The sequence below is a fragment of the Salvelinus fontinalis genome, chromosome 3 (assembly GCF_029448725.1).
Source record: "Salvelinus fontinalis isolate EN_2023a chromosome 3, ASM2944872v1, whole genome shotgun sequence".
NCBI classification, from domain to species: domain Eukaryota; kingdom Metazoa; phylum Chordata; class Actinopteri; order Salmoniformes; family Salmonidae; genus Salvelinus; species Salvelinus fontinalis.
The window spans coordinates 10,909,472-10,928,236 of NC_074667.1; the positions used below are offsets into that span (position 1 = coordinate 10,909,472).

The 18,765-nt window shown below is 44.3% G+C and overlaps 2 protein-coding genes across 2 annotated transcripts in view; both read right to left on the reverse strand.

Moving 5' to 3' along the window:
- Positions 1–144: 144 nt before the first annotated feature.
- Positions 145–15,980, reverse strand: LOC129838532 (vacuolar protein sorting-associated protein 54-like). The gene is made up of 23 exons (XM_055905577.1): positions 15,756–15,980; positions 13,986–14,160; positions 13,314–13,558; positions 12,849–12,933; positions 12,651–12,685; positions 12,281–12,412; positions 11,806–12,191; positions 11,250–11,376; positions 10,442–10,549; positions 10,151–10,206; positions 9,036–9,132; positions 8,188–8,540; positions 6,883–7,012; positions 6,510–6,691; positions 6,286–6,398; positions 5,369–5,432; positions 5,154–5,259; positions 4,919–5,006; positions 2,541–2,662; positions 2,321–2,401; positions 2,082–2,189; positions 1,772–1,866; positions 145–1,449 (listed from the first exon to the last, which is right to left on the reverse strand). Exons 2-23 carry the CDS (start codon positions 14,128–14,130, stop codon positions 1,344–1,346), a joined length of 2,964 nt encoding a protein of 987 aa, XP_055761552.1. The 5' UTR covers positions 14,131–14,160; positions 15,756–15,980; the 3' UTR covers positions 145–1,343.
- Positions 15,981–16,892: 912 nt separating this feature from the next.
- Positions 16,893–18,765, reverse strand: part of LOC129838586 (E3 ubiquitin-protein ligase pellino homolog 1-like) — a 54,544-nt gene continuing 52,671 nt past the window's right edge. Inside the window, exon 7 of the mRNA XM_055905664.1 lies at positions 16,893–18,765. This exon is cut by the window's right edge and continues 23 nt beyond it. Coding sequence (XP_055761639.1) covers positions 18,201–18,765 — 565 coding nt within the window. The 3' untranslated portion in view covers positions 16,893–18,200.

The following is an 18,765-nucleotide window of genomic DNA, read 5'->3' on the forward strand; positions in this document are numbered from 1 at the left end:
AACTGGGGTTGGAGCAAAAACCTACAGGTGGGTAGCTCTCCAGCAACAGGGTTGGAGAGCCCTGGTCTAATGGTTCTCTCGTAATGGATGCGTCAAGTCTAGCGGCTTCCACAGACAAATAAGGCCAAAGTGGAAATGCTTCCATATTGTCCCAAGTTTTATTCAGTTTCCTGGGGTTCAAGACAAAACGCTCAGGCATGCGGTCAGATTCTCAGTTTGCCACACTTCCTTACCCAGAGCAGCAATGAGGGTCCAACAGGCACTCAAACAGTTTACTATTGTCTGTCAGTTATCAAAAGTAGGCACTTTTGAAGTAGACCGCTTTTTATATACCATTGGATGAGGTGTAACGTTCACACAGTGCAGACAGGCAGTTAATAGAGCTGGGTAATAAGACTATTTTGGTTAGAGCTCGACTACAGACAAACCAATCAGAGGCTAATGTTGGTTCATGCAATACAACAGGTGAGAGCGCTGATGCAGTGGAGTTTACTGCCCATTTGATGTAGCCTGGTTGGAAGATAATGCTTTCTATAGAATGACTTAGCTTGGTCATTACAGAGAGGGGAACAATTGTGCATAATGTCTGACAAGCAATTTAACTGACTAGCAATGCTCAGTGGCATTACTATTGGAGAGAAATTGCACAGTAAAAGGTTAAATATAGGACCGCGGAATTCAGTGCAAATTGTTAGACGTCAATGAAAGACCAGTGGTCAACTTACAAGACCATTTAGCTTAAACACTGGTCTGAATCCGTCAGAGTGGCCTTGTTATTCGTTGACGGACGTGAGAAATACAATATGCTTTCAACCTGAAAAAAAAAAAATCACTTCTCCAGTAAGTGACATGTTCTGAACCATGTCGACATTTCAGGCCAATCATCAAAGTCTATAATTGAATTAAACACAGTGTGATGTGACAGGCAGCAGTTAGTTGTGTCCTAAAAGTCTCTCGTATCTCAGCGGAGCTGCTCTTTACAAGAAAGCCCATGTCGGTGTCCAAAATGGCACCCTATATAATGCGGTGGTATAGTGAATAGGGTGCCATGTTACGTTAGCCTGTCCTACATCATGGCCGCTTCAGGGTTTTGTCCCACAGCGTTGCTTCCTGGGGCAGTTTCTCCCTTGAAGCACCACCACTACCAGACTTCAGTTCTCTTTCTGTACCCAGACAGTGCCCTCTTCAGGTGGCTTCAGTGAGATCCATAGTCCCCTGGGCAGGCTGGCTGCTGGAAGGTGAAGCCTCTTTACAACAAGTACCTTAGAGTTAGTTTCTCCCTTCCCTCCAGGGTGAGTTAACATGGCGTCACACTGTAGGTAGGATGACTACTCCCCCCATCATCACCTCTTCTGCTCCCAGATCTCAGCCATGTTCAAGTCCAGCTTTTCAAGTGCCCTCAGTGATTGAACGTTCTCAGTGTAAAATGCCACATCCACCGTCACCAGCCTGAAGTGGGGTGAGAGAGTCAGAGAAGTGCTTTCAAGTCATCATTCAACAAGTCCATTGCAATTGTAAGGTACATTGTCCTTTGGTGACAAGAAGCTGTTTTATCAGACACATTAAGCTTAGTTCTGGACCAAAATCACTTTCATAAGAGATTCTCCATTGAGCATTATTTTTAGTCCAGGAGTAGGGTTTCATCTGTCATGTTTATTACTATGTTTGGTATGGTCAATCGAAATCACCAAGCAGAGATATGACATTTTTTGGCAATATTACAGAAATGTTGCTCTCAACCACCACATAATCAGACTTGAGAAACACCCACCCATGTTGAGGTCCACCGTCGTGGTGCACCCCGAGACGGGCCAGCTGCCTTTTAAGGTGCATTTTAAAGCTTGCATTGATCCTCAGGAACAACACCTAAGGCCCGGGGAGAAAAAAAAAATATTCAGACAGTGTTACCCTCAACATGTCTAGACAGTTGCGACTGCAATGACGACAACCTGGAACGTGCCCAGTATGTTATAAAAGCACATGAGAATAGCGGTAGAAGGTACCGTACTTACGTAGTACATTGTATTATTCAGAATGACAAATTTGAATAAGTTCTCTGTGGTATTATTGCCATATGTTACCTGTGCCTGTTCCTCAGGTAGGAGCTCGTAAAGGGCTTCGTGCATTTTGCCCATTTGTTTACACACGTTGCGAAAGCAGGCCGAAGGCATGGGGGCCTTAACTTCATACTGGCAGGAGACGAAGTAGATATTCACATATGTTGATACACTGATTGACACTGGCTCCAGCGATCTTTATAAAGTGGTATTGCAGGTGAGACGGGGAGAGTTTGAGAGCGGTTTGGACCTGTAGAACTCACCTTAGACAGCACCTTCTCAAACAAGCTGTCCATGATCGTCATCAGTTTAGCGGAGATCTCCGCTATGTGATCGTTGTAGTCCTGGCCAAAAACAGGAGGGGGGGAAAAAATGTGTCTTAAAACTCAAGGCTTGCACATCGCGTCACTCACGGCTTACAAGTGAATCTCCGAACTAGAATACGGTCCTCGTGCGTGGAGGTCTGTGGTTGTCTGTGCTCACCTTAGTGATGTGGTCAAAGTGCCTGAGGACACTGTACTGCTTGGGTGTCAGCTTGGTCTCAAAGTGGGCCCTGATGATGGGAATGTAGTGAACCACCAGCTGAAGACAGCGAGAGGCCAGGGCTGGGGAAAGACACACACTAAATGTGGAGGTAACCCTGTAGTGAGGCAAAGCCTACGGTTCATAGCAAAGCACTGGGTTGTGTTCAGTAGGGCAAACACCAGACAATTTAAAATGTTTTGAAATGGAATTGCGCTTGTCTTATTGGACACGCCCAAGTAGTACATAGCAGAGTATGTGAGCGGAGTTGAGCAGTTGGAAATCCCAGAGCCTGCTCCCTGCTCCGGCACGCCAAGTCCTTTCCAACCGCTCTGCGCCCACAGGTTAAACTGCCGTTCCTAATTCACTCCATTAAAATCACTATTTAACCAACACCCATCTATTTTTGTGACTACCTGGACCTACCATTTTGGATTGAAGTATTGAAACTAAGCCATATGATTTCATTGAAAAGTATTTGAAAACTTAAAGGTGAATATAAGAAGCGCATATCATTTCAAATATGCTACATGTCATATTAAACAGTATATTAACACTAAATAGCCCAGGAGCCAGACAGGGTGTGAAAATTATTTATATTATTTCAAGGCTATAGCCTACAAAGAAATACTTTGAAGCGCGACACAATTGGCTGGTAGGGACAAAGCGCTCAGCATCTAAACATTTTGTTGTATTAAATTATAGTCTATAAGTTGCGCATATAGGCGGTGACTTAATTTTTATTTAATGAAAAATGACAGTGCCTTTGAATACATTTTTAGAAACAGGAGTTTGGCCAATCTGTGGCTTCAGGCTCATGAAGAAGCCTGTCAGCCAGTAGCAGACATTCTCTTGCAGAGCCACTGGGGATGCTAAACACCCTTTTGGCCACTATTACTAGGCTGGGCAGAGATGCAGTTTATTTTCTTCTATAAGCAGGCCTCAAGGTTAATAGGCAAAATAACCCTATCCGAACAGAAAGCTTCTTGAACATGGGAATATGACAGGCCAAAATCAATTACGGCCTATTGTTTAGATAACAGAACAAAAATGAATTCAACTTTTAAGAGACCTGATTTTTAGTTTAGAAACACTTTGCTACAATGGACACACTTGCAGTGCATTCGGGGAAAGCATTCAGAACCCCTTGACTTTTTCCACATTTTGGTACTTTACAGCCTTTTTCTAAAATTGATTGAATAGTTTTTTCCCCCCTCCCTCAATCTACACACAATATCCCATAATGGCAAAGCAAAAACAGGTTTAGATATTTTAGCAAATTTATTAAAAATAAGAAAACGTATCACATTTACAGTATTCAGACCCTTTACTCAGTTGAAGCACCTTTGGCAGCAATTAGAGCCTGGCGTCTTCTTGGGTATGACGCTACAAGCTTGGGACACCTGTATTTTGGAGTTTCTCCCATTCTTCTCTGCAGATCCTCTCATGCTCTGTCAGGTTGGATGGGGAGCGTCGCTGCACAGGTATTTTCAGGTCTCCAGAGATGTTCGATCAGGTTCAAGTCCGGGCTCTGGCTGGGCCACTCAAGGACATTGAGACTTGGTACCTTTCCACAGATCTGTGCCTCGACACAATCCTGTCTCAGCGCTCTACGGACAATTCCTTCGACCTCAGAGCTTGGTTTTTGCTCTGAAATGCACTGTGGGACCTTGTATAGACAGGTGTGTGCCTTCCCAAATCATGTCCAATCAAGTTGTAGAAACATCTCAAGGATGATAATTGGAAACAGGATGCACCTGAGCTCAATTTTTAGTCTCAAAGCTAAGGGTCTGAATACTTATGTAAATAACGTATGTTTTAAATTTGTAATACATTTGCAAAAATGTCAAAAAATCTGTCTTGTGAGGAAAACAAATAATTGAATCCATTTTAGTTGAAGGCTGTAACGTAAGAAAGTTTGGAAAAAGTCAAGGGGTCTGAATACACTGTAGTCATCTACCCACCTCGTCCCTTTCTTTTAGCATGTGCATGTAGTAAGTACACCATCATGCTTTCGGGATGTGTGTCTCTTCAGATTCCACAATGATTCTTCAGGTTGTGAACACTACACTCCCCCTCTTGCTCTTGGTCGTCATCTTTGTCACCTTGATTTAGCAGCTGTGTGTTTTATCAGTTTCTTTAAGAAAATATTTAGCGAACTCCATGACAGTAGCTAAAGCAAGGGGCTGTAGATGGCAGCACACAAGTAGACTACAGATGCATGCTGGGCCGGGCATGCCCTGAGATTGTGAAAGGAGCGCTACTGGAGTGGCGGGAATCGCACTCCGCTCTCTAGTCAAATTGGGCAAGACGCTCCTCTCACATGCCCTGGTACATACCCAGGTTTTTAGTGGTGATGGTCTTAAGTCCCACCACTTGAAGTGCTCCTGCCCCCAGGACCAGCTGGCAGCTCCGCGAGTTGAAGTGCTGTCAAAGGAGAGGGGGGGAGGGGTCAGGTACCAGTCAATACAACACAATGGCAGTTTGTTAGTGGGATGCTTGCCAGGTAAATGTAGCCAACACTCAGCCCACCATTTAGACTGTTGCTACACGGGGGGCGGGGCGTGGCGTTACCTTGAGTAGGTCTGAGAGGCGGGTGAGCATGTCCGTGGAGATGGACGGGATGTCGTTGACACACTGACAGTACTCCAGGAAGACACGGATCAGTAGTAACGCCGTGCTGATGAGGAGGACACAGGTCACCAGTCAATAAGGGTCTCATCATTTGTCCTACAAGCCTTACGTTTTGAATGTGGGAGTGGAAATGAGCATTTATTGTAGTTTCCTACCCAACAACAGCATATTTCTGGCCATCAATGTGCAAATAATCACTTGGTTTCCTTTCTTCTGTGCCTGGTATTGAGAAGACAGGAAATAAACTCAGTCAGTCTGGGGACAGACAAATATTTTTGGGTGGACTGACCATCGGGAACCTGGACCGACAGTCGTGCAGAGCTTCACTTTAGTCCACCAGCCACTGTGGCAGGTAGATTAAAATATCTACCAGCCACTCAGGTCTTTTACCAGCCAAAATATTTGTCATAATTACATAAACATCAAAAAACAGATGACCATGCTTTGTAATGTTTCTGAAAAATACAATAGTAAGAAGTAATGTGGTATATTGCTGAATTTCATTTCATTTTTGTGACCTGAGTCTTAACCAAAATACCAGACAAAATGTTCAGCTGCCCCTTTAAGGGTGGGAGGTTACCATGGTAACTGAGCCACTCGAGTGGTCTGAGATTTGGGATCTGTCTCTTTGCCATCAGTTGAAGCAACAGACTCAAACTAACATTGAAAAACAACCTCGCAATGTAAATTACCAAAAAACATGACAAAGTTTTACATTGCAGACTTGAGTAAATGGACCAACTTTTAAGCCTGTGCGCAACGCATCCAAAATGAATCTATCAGCACTTCATTTAGTGTGCATAGCTCCCCTGGCCAGGCTGTGTTGGTGGGACATAGGATTCCTATTTCTTTGAGCGATTAGCAGCTAGGAAACAGAACAGCAGAAAAACTTTGAAAACAACTACTGCAGCATTTTTCTAACCCTAACTGTGCTCATACTTGACTTTTGACTTTTTATTCGCGAATGTAATACTCGCACTGTAGAGTCCTGCAAATAGACATTCCAACCTGCCAATATCTAAATCTACCCGCAGGTGGCGGGTGTTCATTTTGTGCTCAAATGGTATGTTACCTTGGGGTTTGCGTTCGGGTAGTGTGATCCTGCCATCTGCTATGGAGTTAACCAGGTCCTGGAATTCTGCAGGAACCTCTGCCTGCTTCCACCGCTCATTGTCCAGCAGCAGACTGGAGAAAACCCACACGCACAGTTAGGATAGACGGTTTAAGTTCCTGAAGTATTGCACCTCTATTCCCTATTTAGAAGTGTGTGTGTGTCTGTACTCTCCAGTCTAATACCTGAGCTTGGTCTTACGCTCCTCGTGGAAGCGGTGGACAAAGCGGTTGGCCTGGCTCTGTAGCGCCCCCCTTAGGGACACACTGCGCCTGCAGCACAGCTTCTCTGTGTCCCTCACAAAGCCTTCCACCGCCTGGGACAGAAACACAAACTCTGCCGAGCTCAGACGCTCCAGGGAGCCATCCTGACGGAGAGAGAAAGGGATGTTTTCAAGGTTACAAACATGAAATACTACTAGCAAGGACAGAGTTATTCCCATTTTACTTTGTCACTTCAGAACATCAACGGAAAGTCACACATAAGCCAGCTGAGAGTGCATTGGTCATGCTGCGCGTTGTTTATCCTGTCATGTCATGCGTTAAACGAGCTAGCTACCTTGGCTCTGGCCATGAGGACTTTGACACAGCGGTCGTGGCTGACGTCTGAGGCGGTGTAGAGCAGCTCCTGGATGTTATTGGCCACGCGGCCCAGCTCCAGGTCACTGGGCATCATGTCCTCACTGGACCTGCAGCCGGACAGACAGCATAGAAATACAATTGCACCTTTTTTTTTGTAATTCTATTGTACAGAATACAGATGGCACTTAGGAAGGGACACTCGGTAGTAGACGATACGAAATAAAGTATAAAAAAGTAATTTGCTTAATATAGCAAGCAACGGCCACATGACTCACTGTCTGTAGGAGCGATCCATTTTTGTGAACAGGGTGCTGTACCTAATATACATCATTTGTTTGAACTGGTACTGGGCTACCTTTCAGGCGTCTTAGAGAGACCCCCACCTTTCCACAGAGGGGTTATATTAATGTTGTTGCCCAAACTGTTCGGATGCTACAGACGGAAGGTGGCAGATCGGCAGCACTGACTTCAGACCAGTCCGGGGACGCTTGTGGGGGTCATAGAGGAAAGCGGAGTTTGAATCTCTATATAGAGGAGTCATAATAGTCTTCTGTGAGAGGACTGATTTCGGGATGTCTCCTGGTCTAACAAACACTGCTGTAGCTCGGCCACCTTCCACCGCAGGACGGCCGACAGAGGATGCGGTGGATGTATCTAGCTTAAAACAGAGATTTTTTTTATTTTTTAAATTAGGATTTTTTAAATTATTATGCCAACTTGATTTCCAGAGGGTAGCGGACATCGACTCTAGGGTTAACCACAGAAAAATGTATAGAATTGCAGGAAATTATATTCTCCCATGGAGCTTAGAGAACATGTAGAATTGCAGGTAATTGACTTAACTTCAAAAATATGTTTCTACAACACCAAAATGGGGGCCTCAAATGTTCTCGCTAACGGACCGACTGCGCCCCCCTGCCACTCCCACCACCTAAGCCCCTTTTTTGATCCAGAATAACCCTGTATTCTTTTGTTGGGGTACGCTCACACCATTCAAAACACAGAAAAGCTGCATTTTAGCATAAAACATTTTGGAAGGAAAACTATTTCACGTATATTGTAATTAATTATAGATCATATTTGATAGGAATCTGGAAACACTGGACAGTTACTTTGATTTCCTGAGTGTATACAGATGTGCAGCTTGTATTGAATCTTTTTCACACTACCTTGCCAACCCAAACTTTACTTTGGTGGAATAATAACCAGGCCAGCACAGCATATCCTGACTCAATAGTGTTAACCGTGTGTTTGTGGTTGGTGAAGGTGGTGAGTGACTCACGAGATGGCGGCCCCTCCTGGCTGGAAAGCGTGTTCCCTGCTGGAGGACGACTCGGTGGTCCCCGAGGCGGAGTCACTACCACAACCATCCATACGTGACAGGGCCTGCCTGGGCCCCATGGTGGAGCTCTGCTCCTGGCCTGTGCTTGCCCCCAGGTGCAGCCGGGCATCATTGAGAGCGTCGCTGATGAACAGGCCCTCGTGGGTGAGGTAGGCCAGTTCTGCTTCCTCCTGGTTGAGAGGGGTTCCTGGGGCCTCAGTCAGGCCCCCCGCTGCAGCCCGCTCCAGCAGACGGCTCTTCTGGTTGCTGTCCAGCGCCTCCAGCACGACATTCCTCACCACACTCAGCGTCGCCTGTAGGGCACAGCATAAGGACAAACTTATAGGGCGGAGGAACTAACTACCAGGGTTGTGGTCACTTCCATTTAAATTCCAGTCAATTCAGAAAGTAAACAAATTTCAATTAGACATTTTCCTTACTGAAAAGCTTCTTGAATTGAAATGGAATTGACACCAACCCCGCTAACTACACAAGATAAATGAAAGGCACAGATCATCAGAGTCCTACACAAAAGGAATTAATCATGTACTACAATGGGCCAGTAAAATAATGTACTTTAAAACAGCTGGTTTGTACACCAATGAAAAATGCCAAAGATAGATGTGTAGACACTGCCAAAATAACCCATGCTGAAGTGTTATTCTATTCTTCGATGCCAATTTACATAGCAAGGCATCTCTCTTAAACTTTCTTCAAGTCTTCTATTCAGCAAGAAGACAATTCCATAAATACCATTTTGATTAAATCTATCTGACCGGGATTGTGTTTTAATAAAGTATGATCCTCACCTTTATCCTCTTCAGGAAGAGAACGAAGTTCTCAAAGACGGACTTCAGCAGCTCAAACCACTGGGGGAAGGTCATCAGACGCATCTGGTCTGCCAGCCTGACCAACCAGAAAGCAGGGTTGTATTCATTAGTGCAAACCGTATCAAAATGTTTTGCAACAGAAAGAACCCTTCAACTCTGTTTTTTAAATAATGTCACCTTCAATTCCTATTACTAACAACTCAAATAAGAAATTGCAATCCTGTTTTGTTTTTCTTTGCCAGCTTAATGTTTATTTTGGAAATAACAGAGCTCTACCAGGAAGGTCACACCAGCAATGCATAGCATTTTTACTCATGTGAACAATATATATATTTTTTTACTTTAGGTCTGCTTCAATGGCTTTCATAGGTAGGTAAGCATTGTTAAATGAGGACTGATTTTAAATTATGGTAATTTTGTATGTCCAAACATAAATACTCAATTACATTCAAATGAATGCGTTCAGGTGGTATATAGTGCCATGTCCCTCAAAATTATGTAAATAAGGTATGTTTTTTTTTCTTTTTTTTCTCTCAAAAACCTGTTTTTGCTTTGTCATTATGGGGTAGTGTGTGTAGATTGCGGAGGATTTGTATTTATTTAATCAATTTTAGAATAAGGCTGTAACGTAACAAAATGTGGAATAAGTCAAGGGTTCTGAATACTTTCCGAAGGCACTGTATGTCTCTATTTATGCAACAAAAAATAAAACTTGGGGGGCCAAATCAAAATGATCTGAAGGCAGAATTTGGTCAGCGGGCCGCCCGTTGAAGAGCAATAAGTTTCTATCTGACAATCTAACGTTACGCCCTCAATTAGATTTCCACCCACACATTGTTTTCATAGCCCTCGTGTCATACTCCAAGCACCGCTTTCAATAGCAGGATGTCAGATTAACGCAGTTTAACTCATTGTTGTTGTTAAGACAACCAAACAACTGGGTTAGCTTCCTTTCCTTTGTTGAGGAAGGATTCGCAGAACACCAGGCCATATTTTGACCACACCTCCAGTGCATTTGGGAGATATTACCTTTAGCTCAATGTGCTCAAGCATATACAAAACGCATGCAATGTATAGCTAGCTGTACTACTCACTTCGTGACGATGTCAGTGTCAATTTCTTCAACCTGCGACACCGAGTCGACAACAGACTGCGGGATAAGAGTGTTACTTTCCATATCGGTTTTACTCATTCAAAATGCATTTCTCGTTTGATACAGGTGTGCTAGCTCAGGAATAGACCAACAAAGTGGAACTGGGAGGGGGTGCTGGAGGAGAGGTTTTGGGAAATACTCTTAATATGGCAAGCCCTTTTCCTAATTTCACCATAAATCTTTATGATCTATGAATATAGTCTGCTCTGATACTTTTTGTCTGGTCTTTTACCTGTGTGACGATGCTTTTGGCTGCTAGGATCATCTCGTCACTGTAGATGTCCAGAAAATCCAGCTTCCGCTGCCTCAGCAAGCCAAACACTAGAGACTCCAGCCTGTCCTGTCTCCCCCCCACACACACAAACACAGAGAGAGAGAGAGAGAGACAGACAGACAGAGAGCAATACTATAAAACCCAATAACGCCAATCAGAGTAATTCTTCACTTCAAGAGATCAATAATGATAAGACACCAATTCATCAATTAAATTACAATAAACAAAGAGATTCATATTTCAAACCAATTAACACAATGATTTCCACGTAATGCAGATAATTAAAGTGTCCTTCAGAGTCATTCAAAGTTCCCATACACATAACAAAAGGCAATTGGCAATTGAGCTACTGAAATGTAAATTAGGGTTGATGATTGAAGATATCAACACACTGACGTTTCCTCTGATCTGAACAATCTCGAGATTGCCCCAAACGTGCCATTTGCATTCACTTGATTCCAAGTAGCAAACGGAAGAGTCAGACCCACCTTTATTGAGACTAAACGTTTGTATTGCATCTGTGACCACTGTGACAAAAAACAACCTCAGTATGGCGCTCCAACTACACCGTCACATTCTCAACATTTACGGTTGAACTCAGCATCAACCTTCAAACCAGAACTTATTTTTGTCTTCTGACAGCGGATTTAGTGCATTTAAACCTTTATGTAGCCAGGGAAGTCATTTGAGAACGAATGAGTTAAATATAAAACGACCACAGAATTAAATATAAACATTGTTCATATTTTATCTCAACGTTACAGACCTTCTCCATGACCTGTCCGTTTTCCTCCAGACTCCTGCTGAGGTCACTCCTGGAGTACATGCTAAAGTCCTCCACCATCATCTTGTCTATCAGCTTCTCCATCTCACACAGCTGCGAGCCCAGGTGTCTGCAGGGGGGGGGGGGGAAGACAGGAGACGTCAGACACATCACAAGGCCACACTCTAAAATACACAGAGTATTTCACTATGTTTAACTATGGGCTGGGACTCGTGTTTAAAATGACTTATATTAACGCAAAACTCTGAAAAGCATTCTGACGAGAAGTGGTGTGTAAACTTTCTGACGAGAAGTGGTGTGTAAACTTTCAGCGTGATACAGTTCTGCCACCACGCTGCATTTGTGCTTCAAGCTTACTCACAATAAATAGTACGCAGCAGTCCACGCTAACTATCATTTGATGTACGATTGTCTCATGAGTGTCAGTGCATTTAAATCAGACGAGTGTCACCACCGTGTGCATAGATAGATCTGAGTACGTAACACAAACATCCCCCACTCGTCTTCATCCCCCCCCCCCCCCCCCCCCCCCCCCCACCTGAAGCTGTGTATCCCCTGCAGCTCCAGCTGCAGCACCTCCTTTGTGGTGGCGATGAGCTCCAGGGCCCCAACGAACTCCGAGGTGGAGAGCAGCAGCTGCACAGTGGGCTGGCTCTGATGCACCGCCGCCATCAGCTTCAGCTTGTTGTGCAGCCGCGCGCAGTTGGAGCGCGTCAGCGCCTGCCGCAGTGCCCGCAGCGGGCCTTCGCACATGATGCGTTCGATGGCGGCCGTGCGGCCACGGAGGACTGCCACGGCGCGGGCGGTTTCGGTGAGGCGGTCCTGGAGCTCGTGCTGGGAGGACATGGCGTGGAAGAAAGCCTCGGAGCGCAGGGAGATCTGGCGCGCGATGCTCACCTCCACCACGTCGAGGTAGTGGCTCAGCTGAGAAAGAGAGGGAGTAGCCAACAACAGGAAACATGACGGTGAAGCAATGAAACAATGCAGGACATGACAATTTTCCGTCGGCTCACCTTTTCCTGTAGTAACCGTGACGATGCCATGTCCCTGCTGCTCTTCCCGCCAGCGCTGTTGAAGTGGGACCATGGTAGGACCGCGTTAAAGGTCGTTGGGTCGTCTAGCGCAAAGTCAGGCTTCATGAAGATCTGTTTAAGCCAGATGTTAATTTTGGAATCCACAACCAAATAGTATGCGTGCTGCTCTAGCTGGTCTAGGGAGATATTAATACAATTAAACAATATATTATAAAAGAAAGTTAATGGTATGACCGTTTGAGGATCATGAGAGCATACAGTCAAATCAAGGGGACAAAACGGTTCAATAGGGCTCTAGAAATCCCCACAACTCACACGGTTACAACACAAAACAAGAGGAAGTAATTACCTTGGGCACCTGCTCCAACTCTGTTCTTGATTTGTCTACGAAGAACAGAAAGTGAAAAAGCACATTAGTTGAATCAACCCACTTAAACACAAAGGAAATGTGATATTTGACAAAACTAATAACAAGATGGATTTGTCCGTTAAAGGCCCAGAATAGATACTGTAGGCGCCAGGTGCAGAGCTGTTTAATATTGCATACCGTGGTTGTTTGTGATGCTGGAGACAGCATCCAGCTCATCCTTGTTGGAACAGATACTCTTGCATCGCTCATGGATTTTCTCCCTCTACAGAGAAACACAGACATGATTTAGTTTAGGCCTAATAGACCATGAGTAAAGGGAAGAGGACAAAGTCTTAGAAATAGCTTAAAATGCAATGTTCATTACATTGCACAGGGCAGTTCCAAGGTAATAACCAAACAATAGAAAGAGGATTTGACAACTGGACTGTGTTCATTAGGCACCAAACAGACAAACTGGAAGGGACTATTTGGACTTGCCCAATAAGAAATGCACATTTTTCTTTTCCATTGCAACATGTTTTTAAATGTTCTCTGTTGCATACCCTAATGAGCGCAACCCAGGCCAGACAGTGGCCTCTACTTCAGTCCAATCTACTGAATAATTCACACTAAATGACAGGGGCAGCGGGGTGTATTCGTTACCTGAGCCGTTTCCTGCAGGTAGGGGCCAAAGTGTTCCTTTGTGATGTTGGGGAGGTAGAAGGAGGGCATGACTTCTGTCTCGGCAAAGTCCAGGCCCCAGGTTTTGGTGAAGAAGTCAGACTCCCTCTTGGCCAGTCGTGGGTCGTTCAGCGCGGCCGGGAGGTTCACCTTGGAGTTGTACACCGTCCACCTGTGCTGGTCGGCCACCACAGACGGGCCCTCGCACAGCCCCCGGGCTACCTCGGCTGCAAGGGCACGTGGGAAATGTAGTCAGTAGAAACCTTCAGCAGTAATAAAACGTTCAATGCATCTTGAGATGCATTCCATGGTTGCGCTCCAATTCTATACCCTGACCCACCATCCTCAGCGCTGCGCTCTCATTTGAGGCTACCAATTTTTCCACCCTTCACCAAGAAGTGTGCACTCGTTCTCTTCCGCTCATGCATTTAAAAGCTTTGGATTGGTGCAAGAACGGCTGGAGGGAGATTCTTACACCAATCCATTCATTTTAAATCCATGAGGGAGAGTGTACAAGTGCACACTTTGGGAGAGGGGTAGACAAATAGGACTGCAGTCAGCATATGGCTGATCAACAGTGACACAAGATGAACCTTTATAGATATTCATCTTGTAAGACTGCTGGCCAACCATAAATGTAGGCTAGTTCTTTACCCGTGGGCTCCTTGGGGCAGACGTCAGGCAGGGAGTGGACGGGCCTGTAGTGTCGTGAGGAAGGGTCCCTGTCCTTCCGGAAGATCCCCTCGCTGCCACCACTGCTGGGATGAGGCACTGGGGAAGAGCTGTGGCTGGAGGCCATGGCATCGGTGCACCTCTCCACAGAGGCTAGCTGAGTTAGCAAACATAGCACTGAGTCAGAGAGTATCAATACAAAACAAAGACATAGCCTAAGCATTCATGTTTGCGGTAACAAAATAGAAACCCTAAACTGGACCATCTTCAGAGCTCTTAGTCCAAGGGCATTGAAAATAGGGCCATAGAAAACTAAATGTTGAGAGAGGAAGGATACAGTGGAACACTTGTGTCAATAGTCAATCAATTCAAATGTCAGCCCATTTGTCTGTGCACAACAATGACATTCGGTTATTGTCACAAGTCACTAGTGTGAAGCAGAAGTGAAAGTGCAGATGCTGCAGATGTATTGTCGCTCAGACAATTGTGGCTCCGAGGTGCAGTTGAGCAGGTGTTAGGCTATAATCTGAACAGTGAGAAAAGCGATGCCTTTTGACTCACTTCCTCTGTGTATTGATTCAGTTATTGCTTTGTCTGCAAAACTAGCCCTGTCTACCTAAACTGAATTATTAAATTCAAAGTAATTCACCATTGGTGATTAAAGTGGAGGGTGCCTAGAACAGGGCCTATAGGTTAACCAATATAATCAGACTAGAAAACAGTGTTGTGTTAGCAACTGAGACCATGATAAACTGCTTACAGGAGCCAAGATCCTCTGTTGTCTAATCAGTCTGTTGAAAAGATTAGGGTGAAAGGTGGGCGGGTACCTATAGGCTACAATCAGCTCCTGTCAATATGGATATATATTGTTGTCAGTTTCAGTAACATACAATATCGAATGCATGGTGAAATAAGCAAATAAATGATTTATAGCAGACATTAACTCTTCATATGACTGATTTACACCAACGTCACGTGCATCACCACACACTGAACACGTCATTGGGCAATGACATCGTAGCTGCCTATATCAACAACGTCAAATGTTAATGCATGTAGCTTGCTAACTAACGGTTACATTGACAGCTACAATCAAAAGTAAATTCGCTAGCTGAGGGCTATATGGATCAAAACTTTACAATGCAAAATGTCAAGAAAATATAGTCAGCTATCTCTGCGATTCAGATAATGTTCCAACACCACCAGGGATGATGATTATGTGGTCATTTTTTTAACTAGCTGGGTATCTGATCAGATGACAGTTTTAACTGACAATCAAATTAGCGTTATTTGTTTCACTTTTTAAATAGCTAGATAGTAGAGAGGTGTTTGCCTCACCACACTGCTAGACAACTGTAGCTTCTTAACGTTAACTATCTCAGGTGGGGAACAAGATAGAACTATAACTCTAGTTAGTTAAGTAACCTAGCTACTGTAGCTAACTATGAAACACCGCCGTCCTCATTCGCATTTCCCCGTCATCCGGCAACATTAACTGTCATTGACCATTTTTCTAATTACTCTTTACAGACGATATACAATTTACTCTTCGAGCATTGATATTCGAGTAGCTACCCACGACTGCAGCAGCCTGAAGAGACCAGCTGGTTACACGTAGACTGATAATCGAAGCTAGCAAAACGTTAGCCATTTGACAGCCAAACAGAGACGGAAGCAGTCCACACAAATACATGATCGCTGAGCTTTTCTGAAGAGTAGACAAACCAAAAGAAGGTGCGTCATGTCTGGTACCTGTTGTTAGAAACACATTAGTTCTTGATTCTTCTTTCCACCATCACGCTAACATTAGACGAACCAGGCGAAAACATCAAGCAAACCGCCGGTACAGACACCATAATGCACTGCGCGAACAATCTTCTTCGAGTTCTTTCGAGCATAACCATGCAGTCACTTTCATCACAGCACACCACCTACTTCACTGCAGGATGGGCAACTTTGATTGGCGTGGGGGGCCACAAAAAAACGGAACTCCTCATGAGGGGCTGCAGTGGGTCTGCGTACCCATATCCATACACCCCCCTCCCCACCTTCTGAGTAAAACATTTCAGTGCACCCGCCTCATGGGAGTGAAGAGATAACAAACAACAACAACAAAAAATCCTGCAATTTTACACATTTTGCCATGGGGTGGAGAGAACATTTAGCAATTTTATAACTAATTTCATGCAATTTTACTCGTTTTTCCATGGGATGGAGAGAAAAATGTGCAGTTTTACATCTTATTTCTTTCAATTTTACTCATTTTACCATGTGGTGGAGAGAAGAATGTTTTGCCATGTGGTGGAGAGAAAAATGTGCAGTTTTACATCTTATTTCTTGCAATTCTACACATTTTGCCATAGGATGAACGCAAATGTTTTCAGTTTTTAATATGATAACTGATGATCAATGGGCCCCACCCTGGTCGGTAATTCGCCCATGCTTACTACAAGTTTAGATAGCTGGCCGCTAGACTAACTTACCAATCGAAAACCTTTTAGCTGACATGGGCTAATTGAGTGACTGCTGATGCACAAACACATTTCTAAATTGCACCTTGTGTATTCTATTATTCCAACTCTCAACAGTTAGTTGAGAACCCAAATTAATTCCTAAAAAAAATACAAATATAGTTGCCCATCCCCTACCTACTGCTTACAACTGACAATTTTCACATTCTCATAAGTGGAAAAGGTCATTTTTATGTGAACTAGCTAGTACTGTCAATCCAAATGAATACTGTGTATAATAGGGTGAATGTTATTGCATATCTTATTTATTTTAGCTAAATACACCAAATATCTAGTATACATGAGTTCTGTCCAGTGTCTATTGATGATCTTGGAGTCCAACAGTGGATTGGGAAAAAAGAGAGCACTCACAAATGTGAACAATTTCAAAGCTTTTAACTTTTATTGTTTCAAGTTGGTAAAAAATTCTGTTGTCCGCCACAGCAACCCTCTTTGCAGAAATAATACTCAACATCCTGTATGAAGGCATCAGGCGATCAAGAGGATATAAAGCAGAACAAATTGGTAAAACTTGAATATAAGTTGGTTGAACGGAAAAGAAAATAAGCTCTCAGACATTACTCAAATTGGAGTACAAATCACTGTGTCAATTAAGATCAGAAGACGAAACACGGGTACATTAACATTAACATACACACAAACATAAATATTATATACACACTGAATGCAGGTACACATGGAAGATGAGAGGGTAAAACTTTCATACCATATGAAAAGTCAAGGTGTTTAGGGCCACACTTCAATTGATCAAAAACGGATCACTTGCTTGCTTCAACACATTCTGGACACAGTGTCAATGTCGACAAGTTTCCACCAGTCAATTTATAGATCTGTTTCTCCAGTCCTTGTACAGAAGGGTACACAGAGAGAAAAGTGATATTGTTTTTTATTATGTACTTCTTCCACTTCTTATACCACCTTATACCTGTTGATGTGGTGATTGATAACATTAAGATAGGGTACATGTTGGGATTTATGGTAAAAAGGTATAAGGTCATAAGCACTTTTTTTACCCAATCGCCAAATATTAATTTTACTAGGCCTAGTTTAACAACATAGGTCTTCATGTCTAAGAAAAAGGAGGTCACTTCCAAAACAGTAGCTAGCATTACAAAGTATGCTTGTTTATGCTACAATTGCCTCATAAGTTTCAGATAGAAAAAGAAACGGCTATATACATCAAGCCACACCACACATCCTCACAATGGATTTTGCATCAGAACATTACAAATCTGCACCTGTGGAAGAGTTTTCTGTGCTGGCATATACTGTAGCACTTTTTCATTGTTAACATGAAAATAGAATTATAGTATCGAAAACAGCACTGCTAGAAAAAAGGTCACTTGAAATGAGAGAAGCAAAAAAAGTATTCCGTAGCTCTCCAAAATATTTAAGTTAAGAAATGTTTAACAGTCCTTTAGCGGTTTTTCCACCATTCACTTGGTTATCGAATGGCCATGGGTCATGTTCATTAGAGCGCCAAACAGAAGAAAAAAAACTGTCTGAAACAGTGAGGGACTACCTGGATTTGTTCAATAAGAAACTCAAATGTTCATTTTCTGTTGCAAAATGTTTTAAGATGTTTTCGGTTGTGTGCCCTAATGATCACAACCCTGGTAGTTGTGAAGCATCAGTTGGGGTTTGGGAGGAGACCACTGTCCATTATCTAGTCCAGGGGCCCTTGGAAGATGAGTCTGAGGTAGCCGCTCTCGCCGGCCAGTTGCTGCACGCAGAACGGACACGCGGCGTGGAAGGTGTGTGTGCCGTGTGGCAGCGGGATCTGACTCCAGAACGCTGCCGTCTTCTCCGAGCACACATGACCGCACGGACTAAAGGCGTGTGTGGGCGGTGCTGCATCCAGGTAAAACCCCGCCTCACATCCCAGCCATAACGGTACATACGGCCCCCTGGTTCGGCACATGGGGCACTCCCTCTCCCGGCCCACCTCCACCACCTCATCCTCAGGCTCCCGTCCTTGGCCTCCCCAGCCATGGTAGCCGTGCACATGGCCGCATCGGAGATAGGCCCAGGGCTGCTTCTCATCCAGGATCTCCTTGCGGCGGAGGCTGGGGAAGGCCAGGGTGTTGAAACCCACGGGGCACTGGGGCCGCCCGGCATTCAGCTCCTGCCGCAGGGCCTCCAGGTGCTTCACGGTGGGGGTGCGCGAGAGGCCCTCGGCCGTGCGCCACAGGAGGGTGGCGCCGCACAGGTCGATCAGCGAGCCGTCCACC

What these genes read in the sequence shown, in the direction of transcription:
- LOC129838532 (XM_055905577.1), bottom strand. Translation starts at nt 14,130, where the DNA reads ATGGCCTCCAGCCACAGCTCTTCCCCAGTGCCTCATCCCAGCAGTGGT. An exon ending in ACCTGCAGGAAACGGCTCAG is followed by an intron (nt 12,934 to 13,313) that starts GTAACGAATACA and finishes GTTTCTCTGTAG; the next exon opens with AGGGAGAAAATCCATGAGCG. An exon ending in TACCTGAGGAACAGGCACAG is followed by an intron (nt 1,867 to 2,081) that starts GTAACATATGGC and finishes CCCGGGCCTTAG; the next exon opens with GTGTTGTTCCTGAGGATCAA.